The sequence below is a fragment of the Erpetoichthys calabaricus genome, chromosome 3 (assembly GCF_900747795.2).
Source record: "Erpetoichthys calabaricus chromosome 3, fErpCal1.3, whole genome shotgun sequence".
Taxonomy (NCBI): Eukaryota; Metazoa; Chordata; class Cladistia; order Polypteriformes; family Polypteridae; genus Erpetoichthys; species Erpetoichthys calabaricus.
Window position 1 is genome coordinate 73,510,128 of NC_041396.2, and position 19,427 is coordinate 73,529,554.

Consider the following 19,427-nt stretch of genomic DNA (forward strand, 5'->3'; position numbering starts at 1 on the left):
ATAGATAGATTGACACATATATATATATATATATATATATATATACATATATATATATACATACATATCTACATATATATATATATATGTAATTGTGTTATTGTTATGAGTGTTGCTGTCATATATAGCAAAATACCCGCGCTTCGCAGCGGAGAAGTAGTGTGTTAAAGAGGTTATGTAACTATATATATACATAAACATATATACATATATATACATATCTACATATACACATATCTACATATACATATATATATATACAGTATATATATATATATATATATATACACATATACAAATTTACATATCTACATATATATATATAGATATAAATATAGACATACATATATACATACATACATTCACATACATACACACACACATATATATATATATATATATATATATATATATATATATATATATACTGTATATATACATATCTACTTATTGGCTCCTGTATTTAGGATATAGCGGGTTGGATAATGGATGGATGGACATCTGTATGCATAGCCCTATTTGCCCGTTTTCATTTTTTTTCTTTCTTCAGTAATATTTCAGTAAACCCGGAGCTTGTCAGTTCAAATCCTGGTACTGACACCACTGTGTGACCCTGAGGAAGTCACTTCACCTGCCTGTGCTGCAAAAAACAAAAGTAATGTAACAAATTGTACCTCAGATGTTGCAAGTTGCTGGAATAAAGGCATAAGTAAAATAGATAAATATGTATTATACACATAGGAACTATTCATTTATTTTCAGTTAAGTCATCTGCAGCAAACTTTTATAAATGAGGGTTTCTTCTTCATTGACGTTTTCTCTTGGAGAGCTTTTTTGATTTCATTGAAAATTAAAGCAGCAGCTGCCAAAATATGTAGCTTTCTTATTAATTTTTCAACATTGTGTAAAATACATTTATAAAGTAACATAAAAGGTTTAAATACTGGTTATCCTTTTACACTAAAATATTACTAAAGAGATACAAAAAAAGTAAAATGGATATGTTCTTTTTCTTTAAGGAGATTAAATATTACTGAAGAAAGAAAAAAAAAATTAAACAGCCAAATGGGGCTATGCATACGAACTTAAAAGGTTTAAATTAAACAGAAATATATATTTTATTTTTACTTGCTTAACTTGTGGAGGGTGTATCCTGTAGCAAAGCTGTAACTTTTTTCGTGAAAGCCCGTTTCAGTCAATAAGTCTTAAAAAATGGTGTAAAGATATTGACAATAAGCTACGCAAACCCAGGAAGACATGGAATCGTTTAAATCAAGTATCATTACATCTTCCTTTCTTAAAGAGAAGTAAGGCAGTACTTATAAGCTTACATATTTATAAATAGACATACATATATATATATGTATATATATATAAAATCTATATCCGAAGCCGTGCAAGCACACTCTTAAGAATGCAACGTATAGTTGTACAGAAGAAAAGCAATCTTGCCTCAAATGAATGGCAACCTTTTGTAGGTCTATGAACTTAATTTAAACTTTAGGTTTACACGGTGCTTTCTTTCCGAAGTACCTGCACTCATGAATATGTCTGTATGTGTCAGTTGGTCAAATCCACGCGCTTCGCACCGGCGAAGTACCACTTTTAAATTTTTATTAAGAAGAAAACAAAACCTTTTTAAATTGAGGGAAAATATACTAATAACAGTTTGTTAAGGATCTGTTTTTTTGTGAAGCTGCCTTCACTTGAGTGATCACTTCGACCTGACTTGGTGGCCAACTATAAGCGTTACCTGGTAGGTAACCACCTATACAATCAGACTACGAATGCCGTGAATGTAATTACCCCGATCTACATTTTGTCAAATAAACAAACCACACGCCGTAGCGCAATTTTAGGGGCTTTGCCTGTAGCGCTGACGTCCGAGGTTCGATTCCCGTAAGGGAGTGAAGTGAGTGGCTGGTTACCTACCAGGTAACGCTTATTTTTGGCCAGCAAGTGAGGTAACATTAGCCACGGTGCCTTTAGTTGTGAGAAGCAGATCATAGAATGGTTGAAAATAGTTTACTGTCAAATAATGCAAAGAGTACGCGACACGTCTTTCCCCCTTATTCTTGGCTCATCAGGCGTACACACTCACTGCACTTGCTTACGGTAATCGAACCTCAGACGTCAGCGCTAGAGGGGCTTAGCAGCGGTGAAGTATTGCTTTTAAATTTTAATTAAGAACAAAAGAAAACCTCAGAGGTTCGATTCCCGTAAGGGAGTGAAGTGAGTGGCTGGTTACCTACCAGGTAACGCTTATGGTTGGCCAGCAAGTGACGTAACATCAGCCACGGTGCCTTCAGTTGTGAGAAGCAGATCATAGAATGATTGAAAATAGTTTTGCATTTACCTTTTTAGTAAAAGGCGAGCTTTTAAGCCTGAGAAATCACCCCGTAAATGCACACGTTTAATTGCACATGTGTTAATATGTATGCTTACACAGTATTAAAAGACAGTGAACAACGTCATTTACCTTTGTTCCCGCGTTTGATAATATACACATATCTACATATCTATATATATACATATCTACATATATATATATATATATATATATATATATATATATATATATATATATATATATATACACACTCATATCTACATATACAGTGGTGTGAAAAACTATTTGCCCCCTTCCTGATTTCTTATTCTTTCGCATGTTTGTCACACAAAATGTTTCTGGTCATCAAACACATTTAACCATTAGTCAAATATAACACAAGTAAACACAAAATGCAGTTTTTAAATGATGGTTTTTATTATTTAGGGAGAAAAAAAATCCAAACCTACATGGCCCTGTGTGAAAAAGTAATTGCCCCCTTGTTAAAAAATAACCTAACTGTGGTGTATCACACCTGAGTTCAATTTCCGTAGCCACCCCCAGGCCTGATTACTGCCACACCTGTTTCAATCAAGAAATCACTTAAATAGGAGCTGCCTGACACAGAGAAGTAGACCAAAAGCACCTCAAAAGCTAGACATCATGCCAAGATCCAAAGAAATTCAGGAACAAATGAGAACAGAAGTAATTGAGATCTATCAGTCTGGTAAAGGTTATAAAGCCATTTCTAAAGCTTTGGGACTCCAGCGAACCACAGTGAGAGCCATTATCCACAAATGGCAAAAACATGGAACAGTGGTGAACCTTCCCAGGAGTGGCCGGCCGACCAAAATTACCCCAAGAGCGCAGAGACGACTCATCCGAGAGGTCACAAAAGACCCCAGGACAACGTCTAAAGAACTGCAGGCCTCACTTGCCTCAATTAAGGTCAGTGTTCACGACTCCACCATAAGAAAGAGACTGGCTAAAAACGGCCTGCATGGCAGATTTCCAAGACGCAAACCACTGTTAAGCAAAAAGAACATTAGGGCTCGTCTCAATTTTGCTAAGAAACATCTCAATGATTGCCAAGACTTTTGGGAAAATACCTTGTGGACTGATGAGACAAAAGTTGAACTTTTTGGAAGGCAAATGTCCCGTTACATCTGGCGTAAAAGGAACACAGCATTTCAGAAAAAGAACATCATACCAACAGTAAAATATGGTGGTGGTAGTGTGATGGTCTGGGGTTGTTTTGCTGCTTCAGGACCTGGAAGGCTTGCTGTGATAGATGGAACCATGAATTCTACTGTCTACCAAAAAATCCTGAAGGAGAATGTCCAGCCATCTGGTCGTCAACTCAAGCTGAAGCGATCTTGGGTGCTGCAACAGGACAATGACCCAAAACACACCAGCAAATCCACCTCTGAATGGCTGAAGAAAAACAAAATGAAGACTTTGGAGTGGCCTAGTCAAAGTCCTGACCTGAATCCAATTGAGATGCTATGGCATGACCTTAAAAAGGCGGTTCATGCTAGAAAACCCTCAAATAAAGCTGAATTACAACAATTTTGCAAAGATGAGTGGGCCAAAATTCCTCCAGAGCGCTGTAATAGACTCATTGCAAGTTATCGCAAACGCTTGATTGCAGTTATTGCTGCTAAGGGTGGCCCAACCAGTTATTAGGTTCAGGGGGCAATTACTTTTTCACACAGGGCCATGTAGGTTTGGATTTTTTTTTCTCCCTAAATAATAAAAACCACCATTTACAAACTGCATTTTGTGTTTACTTGTGTTATATTTGACTAATGGTTAAATGTGTTTGATGATCAGAAACATTTTGTGTGACAAACATGCAAAAGAATAAGAAATCAGGAAGGGGGCAAATAGTTTTTCACACCACTGTATATATCAAAATACCCGCGCTTCGCAGCGGCGAAGTACTGCTTTAAAATTTTTATTAAGAAGAAAAGTAAACCTTTTTAAACCGAAGGAAAATGTATCAATAATTATTTGTTAAGGATCTCTTTGTATAGCACGTTGTCAGTTCGCCCCTCTGCTTGTAATATGACCAAGCTGTGTGGTAGCTTACTGTTGAGCATGCAACGTACAGTTGGCCATGTGAAAAGCAGTCCTGCCTCAAATCAATGCCAACCTTTTGTAGGGTCTGTCCCTGAGACTTATTAATTGTCATTGCGAAGCAGAGCCTTAGTGGAAATTGGAGGCGTTTGAATTGAAATTGGAGATCAGAGGGTATAACGGGGATGCGAGGAATAAAAACTCTCTCCCCTGAGCCACCGCCAGTAAAAATAGCTGCCTCAATGACGTTCTTTTGCAGACACGTGACCTGAAGTCTCGTGCCGTCACAAAGTTTCAGTGGCTGTATGCAAATCCACAATCGGTTTCATATTGTTTTTGTACCTTATCAATTGTGTAATGTGTTTTTTGAACAGGTTTGATTCATCAAAGTGATCACTCCTGCTGCATTCAGTCACTTCACGTGAGCCGCTGTCTTGTGTGATGTTGCGATGTCCACGGGTTTATTTAATGACCCGGCAGTTAAAAGTTTCTCGCTACAGCAATTTTAACTCTATTACAAAGTGATCCAAACTGTTGTTTATACCTCGTGTCTTCTCATTAAACTTGTATCTCGCGAATATGGCATTGCAAACGGCAGCGGGTCAGTTCCCGTGCTTACGTGGGAGGCGTGATGACGCGATATATTTTGATATATATCAAAATACCCGCGCTTCGCAGCGGCGAAGTACTGCTTTAAAAATTTTATTAAGAAGAAAAGTAAACCTTTTTAAACTGAGGAAAATGAACCGGTTGTAATATGACCAAGCTGTGTGCTGAGTTTACTCTTGAGCATGAAATCTAATGTGGTTTGTGCCCTTCAGAATGAAAACAGTTTGTATTTACCTCTTTAATAAAAGGCGAGCTTTTAAACCTGAGAAATCACCCCGTAAATGCACACGTTTAATTGCACATGTGTTAATATGTATGCTTACACAGTATTAAAAGACACTCAACAATTAACGTTATTTACCTTTGTTCCCGCGTTTGATAAAAGGCGAGCTTTTAAGCCTGAGAAATCACCCCGTAAATGCACACGTTTAATTGCACATGTGTTAATATGTATGCTTACACAGTATTAAAAGACACTCAAAAATTAACGTCATTTACCTTCGTTCCCGCGTTTGACTCGTGCTGTAAATCTCTTCCTTGTTTTTAGTTCACGTGATTACGTAGGAGGCGTGATGACGCGATACGTGACTCCGCCTCCTCCATTAGAGTATATGGACAAAAAACAGGTTCCAGTTATGACCATTACGCGTAGAATTTCGAAATGAAACCTGCCTAACTTTTGTAAGTAAGCTGTAAGGAATGAGCCTGCCAAATTTCAGCCTTCTACCTACACAGGAAGTTGGAGAATTAGTGATGAGTGAGTCAGTCAAACAGGTTCCAGTTATGACCATTACGCGTAGAACTTCGAAATGAAACCCGCCTAACTTTTGTAAGTAAGCTGTAAGGAATGAGCCTGCCAAATTTCAGCCTTCTACCTACACGGGAAGTTGGAGAATTAGTGATGAGTCAGTCAGTCAGTCAGTCAGTGAGTCAGTGAGGGCTTTGCCTTTTATTAGTATAGATATATATATATATATATATATATATATATATATATATATATATATATTCACGGCATTCGTAGTCTGTGTCACAATCTGATTGTATGGGTGGTTACCTACCAGGTAACGCTTGTGGTTGGCCAGCCATCTGCTAACATCCGCCACGGTGCCCTCAGTTTGTGAGGAGCAGATCATAGAATGGTTGAAATAGTTTACTGTCAAATAAATGCAAAGAGTACACGACTCGTGTTTTGCCCTCATTCTGGGCTCATCAGGTGTACACACTCCACTGCACTCCCTCTCGGGAATCGAACCTCGGACGTCAGCGCCAGAGGCGATGCCCCTAACGTTGCGCCACGGCGTGTGGTTCGTTTATTTGACAGCATGTAGATCGGGGTAATTACATTCACGGCATTCGTAGTCTGTGTCACAATCTGATTGTATATATATATATATATATATGTTCATTATTGTAGCATTTGCTCCAAAGATGTACTTGTGTTTAATGCAGAACAGTTTTGTAGTTTTGATTTCTCTTGTGAGATTCTTTCCTCAGCTGCTTTGCAGATGTTTTAGGTGTAGGAGAGTGCAAAATATACTCTAAACTTTGCCAAAATGTTGTTGCTCTTCAGAAAGCATTTTTGCCTTTGTGTATACAGTCCTATCATATACTGTTGTCACTTGCCAAGTAAAAATAAAGGGCTGGGAACCCTGACACTATAGGGATCCAGTCAACAACTGAACTCTTTGTTAAGATATAACAGAAAATACACTGGCCTCATTCACTAGCACTATGATGGTCTGACTGACTGACATCCCAACTGACTGGAAAAAGTGGCCAACTCTGAACTTATCTCCACACTTCAGGAGCTACAACTTTTGTTCAAGAAAGGAACCCTTCAAGTTTTTGTTTTGTCTTACATTCCAAAAAAGCTTGTTTGGTCCATGTCAAATTTTGTGAAAATGAAACATAAATGAGGCTTATTTTTGGCTTTAGCGTCATTTCATTTAAAAGTATGTTTTGAAAGATTTATCGTGCTTTCATTTTTGGTTGTATGCCCTGTAGATTTTCAGTTAAGTTTTAGTTATAGCAAAAATAAAAAATGTAGGTTTTGAACAGATGTTTTCAGATTTGATACTTTGATACTATTTGATACACATGACATATAACTCATAAACTGTCCTTAGAAATGATGCATTAAATTAAAAAAAATGATATAATTCAAATAAAATGTGGAAAATTTAAGAATATGTACCACTACCATCTTAAAATACATTTTTGCTTTACTGAAATTAATAATAATTCTGAACACTTTGTAATGTTTATATACTGAGATATAGAAAGTAACCAAAGTGGTTTTATTCCACCTGCACAAGCAGCCTTTTTTTGTTTGGACTTATTCGCAGTCCCTGGTGAGACAGAGAGAAAGATGGAAAGGGAGTGGGAGCTCTTCCGTTGGTGTTACTGCATGAGTAAGCAGTGAGAAGTGAGCCACCATAAAAGCTTTGAGAAAGACTTGTGAGTTCTATTCATCTTGCAGTGACTTGCAGCCTTCAAAAAAACAATAGTTTGTGTTGTGTTCTGTAATATAAAATCTTTTTGTTTGCTTGCTGAGTGTACAATAGATTTTTATTTATTTATTCATTTGTATTTAAAATTGAGATTGCACAGGTGTTGAACCATTTGAGGGCAAAGAAAGCTGCAGGGATCTGTGGTATCTGGGGTGAATTTCTCCATGCTGGTGGTAAGGTTGTTCTCCTGGCATTGCAAGCAATCTTTGCTTCCATTTGGGAGACAGGCATCATCCCAACTGACTGGAAAATGGGACTTCTTGTCCCTATCTGGAAAGGGAACAGTGATCGCCTGGATTGTGGCAACTACTGTGCAGGGGAATAACACTGCTCTTGGTGCCAGGTAAGGTCCTTGCTTGCTGCGGGGCATCTGTTGGTGAAGAAAGATTCACTGATCTTGACTTTGCTGATGATGCTGTGATCTTTGCGGAGTCAATGGAGACTCTAATCAAGGCTCTCGAGAGACTGAATGAGGAGTCAGAGTGTCTGGGCTTGCAAGTGTCCTGGATAAAAACCAAAATCTAGGCCTTTAATGAGAATGGAGAGAGTGTTGACCTTGTCGAGAGGTTTACTTACCTCGGTAGTGACATTCATGTCTCTGGTGACTTTTCCAATGAAGTCTGTAAATGGATTGGGAGAGCATGGGGGGTCATGAGGTCGCTGGAAAGGGGTGTGTAGCACTCCTGATATCTATGCAAAAGGATGAAGGTCCAAGTCTTTAGAGTACTGGTGCTTCCTGTCTTGCTATATGGTGGCGAGACATGGACGCTAACCAGTGAACTGAGATGAAGAGTGGATTCCTAGGTATCGCTGGTTTGACACTATGTAGATTAAGCAGTTACTCATGGAATCCTAATGTGAGGGTGTGGGTCCTGCTCCACGCTCCCTCTTCCAGATTTGGAAGCCCTCAAACCCAACACCGACTGTAATGTAACTGGAAGAACTGTGCAATGAGGACAAATCACACTGGCAGCAAGGGGATGGTGTAAAAAGGCGTTCAGTGCTTTTATTACAAATACTGAAACAAACAGTGTCCAAAAAGAAAGTGCAGTGATTCAAAGTTAATAAATAAATAAACCATAAAAACAATTAAATAAAGGTGGAGGTTGAAATCCAAAATAAATAAATCCCTTAAAACGAGGTTAAAATCAAGAGGCTGGAAGCTGTCCCTTTTTTAAAAACCTAATCCCTTCTCTGTTTAGCTGGAGGCTCCCCTGCTTCTTCCATATGGGCCCTGCAACTGGGGACTCATTCTATCTGCTGGGGCAGCTGACTTTACTTTTGTCTGGTTGCTTTCCATCCCCTGGCTCCATACAGCTCATCCACTGGACCGAGACTCGGGTTCACTGCAACCAGGGTGCTCCTCGCAATTGCTCAGCTGGAGCGATCACTTCTTACTGCCCACGAGTGTTGGCCAAACACTCCTTCCAGGGCTCTACTCCCAGCTGCCTGCATTAACCAGCGAGCCTGCTCTCTCTCTCTCTTTCTGTCTGTCGCTTGCTCGCTCTGTCACTCCTATACCGGCTCTCCGCACCTCCTGCCACTTTCTTCTTCTTCTTCTTCCTCTAACCTCCACTCTTTCTTCGATCTTTTTGTTTCCTTTTTTTCCCCTCCACATGCATGCTTCTCATTTTTATAATGGGGACATGGCACAGGTGTGATCAATTATGGACACAGGTGATCCCGCACCTGAGCACTTCAGTGCAGAAATGCCTACGCCCGTATCACACCCGGGAACTGCTCCGGCCACACTACCATGCCCCCTCCTTAAGCCGCGAGTGCGGTGATTATTTATTTTAAAAACTGGCTATTACACACCAATTAATTAATTATTATTAACTACACCAGCAAAACCAAGGAACTGGTGGTGGATTTTAGGAGACCCAGGCCCCTCATGGACCCCGTGATCATCAGAGGTGACTGTGTGCAGAGGGTGCAGACCTATAAATACCTAGGAGTGCAGCTGGACGATAAATTAGACTGGACTGCCAATACTGATTCTCTGTGCAAGAAAGGACAGAGCCGCCTGTACTTCCTTAGAAGACTAGCATCCTTCAACATCTGCAGTAAGATGCTGCAGATGTTCTATCAGATGGTTGTGGCGAGTGCCCTCTTCTACGCAGTGGTGTGCTGGGGAGGCAGCATTAAGAAGAAGGATGCCTCACGCCTGGACAAACTGGTGAGGAAGGCAGGCTCTATTGTTGGCATAGAGCTGGACGGTCTGACATCCGTAGCAGAGCAACGGACACTCAGCAGGCTCCTATCAATTATGGAGAATCCACTACATCCATTAAACAGTGTCATCTCCAGACAGAGGAGCAGTTTCAGTGACAGACTGCTGTCACTGTCCTGCTCCACTGACAGACTGAGAAGATCATTCCTCCCCCAAACTATGCGACCCATCAATTCCACCAGAGGGGGTAAACGTTGAACATTATTCAAGTTATTGTCTGTTTTTTTATCTGCATTTTTATTACTCTTTAATTTAATATTTTTGCTGCTGGAATATGTGAATTTCCCCCTGGGATTAATAAAGTATCTATCTATCTATCTATCTATCTATCTATCTATCTATCTATCTATCTATCTATCTATCTATCTATCTATCTATTTGTTTAGAGCCACGGACCTGCTATACCTCACCCAAATGAGGCGCATTACCTGCATTGTGAGGGAGCGTCAGTTACTACAGTCATATGACGCGATTCCCCTAGGGTGATACGGCTTGCAAGGTCCTCATTGTTGAGGACCCAAGTTGCTGGACCAAGCCAAGGGGACACTTGACTGTGGCAGATAGAGGGTCACTTCCAGATGGTAGGACTGGATCGCGAGTCTGCCTGGGAGGTTGCCAACCAGGATCCTGAGCTGTTTTGTCATGTGGTGGGTGCAGCAATGCACTGTACCAGTGCATGCTTCCCAACCTGACCTGACCTGTATTTAAAACATTAGGTACAGCACAGAAATGGATTGCTCAGTTTGTGTAAATCACTTTTGTCAAAAACTCTAAGGCCTTATTCACTATAAGTTGTTGATGAGTTTATAGTATGACTATTGCTGGTTCTGTAGTTGGTAAATTTCAGTCTTAAAAAATAAATATAGAGCAGCTATGTGTGTCCAGAGCAAGAAATATAGAAGAAAAAAAGCAAGAGAATAATTTGAAATTAAAAACAGGAACTCTCCATTAAATGCTGCCTCTGCCCACCTCCAAACTATAAAAGCCCCAGTCAGACCTGTGGTCTCTCACATGTTTTATCAAGGAGACAGAAGTGAGGAACAAAGCCAAAGAAAAAAGCCATTTCAAGTACGGATGCTAAAATTCAAGAAATTTGGTAAATATTTTGTAAAAAGAATCATAAACATTTAAATGTTTACACATAAATCTGAAGTTAATCTCATATTACAGCAACTTAAAATTGGCAGATTTTAATATTCTGTATATTTTTGGTGCATTCTGCTGAGCACTAGAAGGACACGTGGACTGCACTATGCCTCTAGAATTTCTGAACATGACACAAAAACTCTTATTACATGTTTTATACTTATTGGTACTGGTTGCTGCTTAAATGTTGGGAGATGTGGTTTGAAATGTGCGTTCTCCTGTTTCATGTTATGAAGCCTTTCCCTTTTTCCCATTCTTATACTCACCATCTCTCTCACTGTGTAGTATGTTGTGCCCATACTACACACTCCTGTATCTCAATCTCACTAAAGTGCCTTTTTTCTCTAAATTGTTTGCCTGCCGCTTCACTACAACCTCACTCTTGCTTCTTTACCTGTGTTGTAAAATGTGTAACTGCCAGTGCAGGAATACATACTGTATAAGTTTTCAAGGAAGGCTTTCAAAACCCTTTTTATCCAGGTCTATCGGTGTTGCTTTGTTACGATCTGATTCAGCTGCACAAATTTGTTTTTTTATTTCTTAAGTAGTTTTCAACCTCAAATTGACTAAGCGTTTAATTTTTTTCTTTTTTTTATATCCCTTGTTTCAATCCATACAGTCATTCATAACCGACTAGATTTATCAGTGGTTCATCTATATTACTGTTAGGTACTGCCACTTTATGAATGCTGAATCAGCAGTCTGCCTGAGCAGCAGTTTAATATATATATGTTAACTAAACTGATAAGCCTTGTTTTCTTTTTTATGACATATCCCTTCTGACCTACAGCCTCTGCAGCACTGTAACCGCAACTTAAGAAACGGTTTGTTCAGTGGCAAAACCAAATGGTGCTAATGCAAAAAATAAATAAATAAAATAAAAATGAAAAAGTAAATAAAGAAATAGAACCTTGCAAATTAAATTAAATCTAATAAAAATGTGCATTATTAATGAGATCAACCCTATTAGCTACAGAAAATTCCTTTTGTCAAAATTAAGCTTTATGGAAATAATAACCATTAACCTTTTCATTTTCAATGCGTATTAGGCAAGCACGTTAATAATAAAGTCTTGTGAAACAACATCCATGCAGTTGCCTGGGGCCCGGTGTCACTGTTGCAGTTGTGCTGCCTATACTTCACTACTGGGTGGTTTAGAAAGCCAATCCTCATAACAAAGCTATACTCCTCTTGTCAGGAAGACATCTGGCAAAGTATAAACAACACTACCCCAATTCTGAATATCTTTATGATTAAATCTAACTGGCACTAAGACACTTTAGACCCTGACCTACGCAGGTGTTTATACTGGTTATTGGTGTCTACTTACATGTAGTTATGGAGTTTTACAAATCTTTGGTAGTTGTCACAGTTCAGTCAAATGTAAAGGGTAGCGTGCAATAATAGTGTAATTGTAATCAACCAAATAAATACTTTATTGTCTCTCTATGTATATACGAGGGACGTTCAAAAGGTTTCCGCACTTTTGCAGTATATTTACGTTGGAAACGGTGAAGGCGGGAGGAATAGTAATTGGGCATTGCAAAGTTCGTATGACTCTGGAAAAATTGCATCACAAAAGAAGGTGACTATGTAGAAAAGTGATGTAAATTGTTTTTGAAATTCTTATTAAATGGAGTAAAAAAAAGTGAGGAAACGTTTTGAACATCCCTAGTCATTATTTAAAGTATATTAACTTTACATATGAGAATGATGTGTCACATGTTACAGTATGCAAGTAGGAATGTCACTGTATTCTGTAGACAAGGAAAATAATAACCATATAAACCTATTACCATATTTGTATATATATTATGGAAACAAATTCATGTATTTACTGGAAAGACAGTATTTTTTTTTTATTTTTCTTGAGTTTTTTCTCATCTGCCTGTGGTTTTGGGCTTTACTCTAAATAAATCACTGTCTCTCCTAGTGTATGTAAACATGAGCATTATCCTCAGTTTCTTGTACATACAGTATGTTTTCACTGTTACAGTGGTGTGAAAAACTATTTGCCCCCTTCCTGATTTCTTATTCTTTTGCATGTTTGTCACACAAAATGTTTCTGATCATCAAACACATTTAACCATTAGTCAAATATAACACAAGTAAACACAAAATGCAGTTTGTAAATGGTGGTTTTTATTATTTAGGGAGAAAAAAAATCCAAACCTACATGGCCCTGTGTGAAAAAGTAATTGCCCCCTGAACCTAATAACTGGTTGGGCCACCCTTAGCAGCAATAACTGCAATCAAGCGTTTGCGATAACTTGCAATGAGTCTTTTACAGCACTCTGGAGGAATTTTGGCCCACTCATCTTTGCAAAATTGTTGTAATTCAGCTTTATTTGAGGGTTTTCTAGCATGAACCGCCTTTTTAAGGTCATGCCATAGCATCTCAATTGGATTCAGGTCAGGACTTTGACTAGGCCACTCCAAAGTCTTCATTTTGTTTTTCTTCAGCCATTCAGAGGTGGATTTGCTGGTGTGTTTTGGGTCATTGTCCTGTTGCAGCACCCAAGATCGCTTCAGCTTGAGTTGACGAACAGATGGCCGGACATTCTCCTTCAGGATTTTTTGGTAGACAGTAGAATTCATGGTTCCATCTATCACAGCAAGCCTTCCAGGTCCTGAAGCAGCAAAACAACCCCAGACCATCACACTACCACCACCATATTTTACTGTTGGTATGATGTTCTTTTTCTGAAATGCTGTGTTCCTTTTACGCCAGATGTAACGGGACATTTGCCTTCCAAAAAGTTCAACTTTTGACTCATCAGTCCACAAGGTATTTTCCCAAAAGTCTTGGCAATCATTGAGATGTTTCTTAGCAAAATTGAGACGAGCCCTAATGTTCTTTTTGCTTAACAGTGGTTTGCGTCTTGCAAATCTGCCATGCAGGCCGTTTTTGCCCAGTCTCTTTCTTATGGTGGAGTCGTGAACACTGACCTTAATTGAGGCAAGTGAGGCCTGCAGTTCTTTAGACGTTGTCCTGGGGTCTTTTGTGACCTCTCGGATGAGTCGTCTCTGCGCTCTTGGGGTAATTTTGGTCGGACGGCCACTCCTGGGAAGGTTCACCACTGTTCCATGTTTTTGCCATTTGTGGATAATGGCTCTCACTGTGGTTCGCTGGAGTCCCAAAGCTTTAGAAATGGCTTTATAACCTTTACCAGACTGATAGATCTCAATTACTTCTGTTCTCATTTGTTCCTGAATTTCTTTGGATCTTGGCATGATGTCTAGCTTTTGAGGTGCTTTTGGTCTACTTCTCTGTGTCAGGCAGCTCCTATTTCAGTGATTTCTTGATTGAAACAGGTGTGGCAGTAATCAGGTCTGGGGGTGGCTACGGAAATTGAACTCAGGTGTGATACACCACAGTTAGGTTATTTTTTAACAAGGGGGCAATTACTTTTTCACACAGGGCCATGTAGGTTTGGATTTTTTTTCTCCCTAAATAATAAACACCATCATTTAAAAACTGCATTTTGTGTTTACTTGTGTTATATTTGACTAATGGTTAAATGTGTTTGATGATCAGAAACATTTTGTGTGACAAACATGCAAAAGAATAAGAAATCAGGAAGGGGGCAAATAGTTTTTCACACCACTGTATGTTTCTGTGCTAAAAGCCTTTGTTTTTACTTTACCTTCTACATAGTCACCAGATCTGTTTACATTTAAACCAAAGAAAACAATATTGACTGCCTGAATTTTTGAGAATCAAAGTCTAATGATTCAGGCATAGGTTCAGAAGCCAAACTAACGAGAAATATGCCCTCACAAAATAAACCTGAACACATGCAGCAATGTTTGATTCTTTTGAAATTATCCCAAGACTAGGATATCAAGCATTCCAAATTGCTCTCCTACATAGTTGATCAGTGATGACATCATAAGTCAAATTAACAAATGTTATATGACAGCAACCAGCCTAACAACAGGTAAATAAAATGGCCAAATATTTACAAATATAAATGCGAACTGCAACATGGAATCTCAAAATGGTGGCTGACAAATGTTACCGTCATATCATGAAAGCATTATAAATTGGTTCTTAGGTTCACAGGGTGAATATGATGCACAAACAAAAAATAATAAGATGTATGAAAAAATTATTACATTGTACATAATACATTAGAATTAAATCTTTTTTCATAATAACCTTTTTTGCAAAAATATGGCAGCATTTTATTTCATTTTTACTTCAAAATTTTTTGCCTGATGTTTCTGAGTCCAGGGTTTAAGTCCCAGCCTGTTCTGCAGCTGTGTGCCTTTTGTAAATTTTTGTATTTTAATATCAGTTCCCTCTCATTTTTAGGTTAGGTTATCTGCTTCTTTATCCTTCTGTTTATTTATACACCTCATGAAGTCATTTTCTAAAGTTTGATTCTCCACAGATAACTAATAAAATTATTTAAAGTGAACATTGTATGTTGTAAGTTTGAAAATAAACATTTTCTCATAGAAACAGAAAAATAAAAAAAATCATAAAAATAGAAATGTTTATAATTTTATATAAAGAGACCAAAACATAAAACTGGACTTCTGAGTGGCACAGTGCAAAGCCTTTCAGGAGCAGTTTGATTGTCCTTCCTGCTACCTAACAGTAACATGTTTATAATTAATAAACTTAACATCCTTTTGCCCACTTTAAATCTGTTTTCCCTCCCCTATTTCAGCCCCTTTTTGTTACTAACATTACTGATTATTTCTTGTTTCAGCTATTTGTACAAGAATGAAATCCAATCAATTGACAGGCAAGCATTTAAGGGACTTGTCTCTCTAGAGCAACTGTAAGTGCTTTTTGCCTTCTGTGTCCTAATGCCTACCCTTTGCACCATGTTGTTTATGTCTGCATGTCTACCTGTTAAGATAAGATGTGCTTTTCTTGCAAGTACTCCGTATGTGACATTTTAGGGAGCATATTTCACAGTAATTCTATGATTTCTCCTCAAGTGCTGCACTGGCTTGCGAATGCTTTTAGTTTGTTTGTTCCAATTTAATGTTAGAAATTATTCGGTTGTTTTTTACAAGGTTCTCAGGAATGAATTGAATATATCAATTAAAATATGAGACCAATGTAAGGAAAAAAATTAATTGATCAACTACTAAATATAATTTATTTTTATATTAACAGGGTATTCCAATTTCCATGTTCATTTATGCTTTCAGAAGCAATAAGTAACCTGGTTTACAGTGCTTTTTATTATCTAACTTAGGAATTTTCCTTGTAGCAAAAATAATTTTACAGTCTCCTTTTCATCCTTCTCTTGCTTATGACTCATTCTTAGCCCTGCTGCAGGCAGTAAGGTAACAAATACATCCTCAGACTATAAAGAGAAGAGACTAAAAAGAATAGGACAGGGAGACATCCCAGTGTAACATCTGCCCCCAAACAAAAAATATGTTCAAGACTGAAGTGCAGTCATTGTCTGACAACACATAAGCATCTGGTTTGTTTCTAGTTATAAGTAAATCCTTGTATTGGCCTGTAGAATCCTTTTATCCCAAAGTACACAAACATTCTTCATAAATTTATAGCCAAAAAATGGATCAAAATTTTATTCAATTCTGATCATTACAATACGCAGATAGCTAAGTTTTTAAAGAAATTATAATTTCAAATTTGGAACGTAAATCCTGCACAACTTAGTTACCCTAGCCACTGCATTTGTCACTTGCTTAGGTTTAAACTATAGATTAATATTGTGGACAAAATTAATTAAGTAAAAATACAAATAAATAAATGTATTGTGAAATGTGACAATAGAAGAAGAGCAACAAAATGATATGAGAGTGTAAATAATTAAATGTCACTAAATATATGCATTTTGTTGCGCATTTCTTTATTTAATTATTTCTTCGATTATTTTATTCATTGACACTACACGCTGCACATGAAATAAGCCCTTCAAAATATGTTTTATTTCTTTGCATATTTAATTATTTATTTTTGTCTGAAAATTGCCTTTGTCAGAAGCATCAAGAAGTATACAGTTCATAATTAAAATCTTTATACTGCTTTGCCAAGTTCCACAAACTATTACCACTACACTCGCCAAATACAAATTTTTGTAATGTTTGTATTGAGTTCAGTTAATTTACATATTTTCTGATCAGCTTGATCTAATTTGGATGCTGGGAGGCTAGCTTGCTCCAGTGTTGTTCCATGCAAGGCTTACTCCGACTGTGGCCACAGTGACAGTGCATTCCAGAGCACATAGCGGGTTAATTTATAGAGCATAACCTGTGCATCTTTAGATGGACGGATATTAAGAAAACAATACACAGAGGGTGCCCATTGCACTATTCCAACCTGGGGCTGTGATGTAGAAGCATTACCTCATCATACTTTGTAATAAGTTGTGCATTCCTCATGTACAAAAAACATTTTTCTATTTCAGAAACTAAAAAAGATATATAAAACATTAGCTTTTGAGTGTATATGTTACGGGTAAAGCCAGAAATTGGATAAACATAGCATTATTCAAAGAGATTACCCAGGTATAGTTAGAAATTCATATGTTATTCCAGCTTTTCCCGGGTCTGCTGGATAATGCAAGCCTTACCTGGTTAATGCTTGGTTTATCCAATTTTTGGGCTTTACCCCTAACATATATAAACCAAAAAATTAAAGGGAATGAAAATTCTGTAACAACTGTAAAAAGAGTTGTATACACTGAAAAACTGGCAGTATTAAATTAACTCTTACAATACTTCAGTAACCCTTACAAGGGTATATTTGGTGACAAATTTGCTCTTTATGAACTTTGGACATTGACAAATGTTTTATCATCTGTGTAATTCAAAGTATACTTTTGCAATATACTGTCAATTTTCTGAAATTATTTCACTTTATAGTTTAATTGTTTATACCCTTCAAAGTGTTAGAATTTCCTTTTGCTTTCTTTTTTATTGTATGGTAGAAATCTCTGTTGTTTAGAACTGAATGGGTTATGTTTTATGTTAGGTATTTTTAGAATATAAAATCATTAGCTTAGAATGACTGCAGGCACAGATTGTTAGACTGAGTCAGATAATGATTCAGATTTTTGTGATTGTGGGGTGATGTCTCACTGCTTTTAGTCTTGACCTCTCTACACACTGCCTGTTTACTGTAAATCATCTCAATAACTTCTAAATGGAAAGAAGTGCAAGGGCCTGAATCCCGCAGTCTGCTCATTAGATCACTGTGACAGTCAGCTTGGCAGGAGGTATTTCCAGTTTGGCAGCCAGCTGCTAATAAGAAGAAGCAGCATGCAGTTTTTTTACGATTATCCCATCATAATGCACTTACTCTATTCAGGGGATTGAGTCTGCGAAAAAAGATATATTATAATACTATAATGTGTGATGTTATGTTTCAGTTTTTTTTTGTAACTATGGTATCAGAAAAGAAAATCTTTTAGAAGCAGATATTCTGCATGGATTAGCTGAGAACAACAGTGAAGTACAATTTGGCTCAGCCGAAATGAGTGTTTTCTTGTATGTTCAATAGTATGTCTCAGCATAGCATGCGGTGATGTGACATAATCACATTTTCATTAGGAAAGGCATGTACTTGTTGACATATGCTACAACTAGACTCAGTATTATTAAGTAGAAATGTTTACTGTCACCGTTTCCAGTCATACATTTCACTTTTTTAAGTTATGATTGGTGCAACGTTTAAGACCACCACATTGTTGAGAAAATCAGGTCATGCAGTTTAGTCTATCTTATGTGTTTGGATATGTAGTAGAGTTGATACACAGTTTTATTTCATGTGTCTAGACAAGTTGTAAATATGTAAATAATGAATGGTATAACTAATACTGTATTTTTTCCTGTTATTTGTAAGCTAAAAGTACCTCTGTAAATAGAGAAAAGACAAAACTGTTGCAAACTACCCATTTATTTATATTGTTTTTCAAAAACAGTAAAATAACCAGATAAAAAGGAAGGATTCAGTAACATTAACTTTTTTAGTACCAAGTGACAATTAAACACGGAAAATAAACTAGAAATGGTGAAGATTTGATTCTACAGTATCAAACTTTTAACATTAAGTAAATATAAGTGTAAATAAATGTATCTAGGGGGAGACCATAATCTGGATTGGTGTGGTAATTGAAATAAATTAAAATACTAAATATTTTAAGGACAGGGGCATATCATTCTTTTTTTATGTCTTCTTGGCTTCAGTTTAGTAAGTATGTGGTATGTTCATGATTTGTGTGATAAATATGAGAAGAAATGCTTCTGTATTTCAGTCATGGTTGGAATTCTCCTTTATGCTCACTGGTGTCTTTTAGTACACAGTTCACTAGTGCTGGACCAACCTTATTAATCCCGTTCAGAATTTGGTATGATTCATTATGAAAGAAATTCTTCCTTTGTTTTCATCATGAACGCGCTTCTGCTTTATATCTGCTGGTGTCCTTTAGTATGCAGTTCCCAAGTACTGTAATTTGCAGAATTCTGCTGGACCAGCCTTATTTATCTTTTTGAGAATTTTTAAGATGCTAATTTGATTTTC

The 19,427-nt window shown here is 37.3% G+C and overlaps 1 protein-coding gene across 2 annotated transcripts in view; it reads left to right on the forward strand.

The window, feature by feature from the left end:
* LOC114648101 (peroxidasin) overlaps positions 1 to 19,427 on the forward strand; it is a 241,956-nt gene that overhangs the window by 115,751 nt on the left and 106,778 nt on the right. The window contains exon 4 of one of the 2 annotated variants that reach the window (XM_028796918.2): positions 15,631 to 15,702. The exons of the other annotated variant lie outside the window; for it this stretch is intronic. Coding sequence (XP_028652751.2) covers positions 15,631 to 15,702 — 72 coding nt within the window. The remainder of the gene's footprint in view (positions 1 to 15,630; positions 15,703 to 19,427) is intronic. 2 annotated transcript variants of the gene reach the window in all.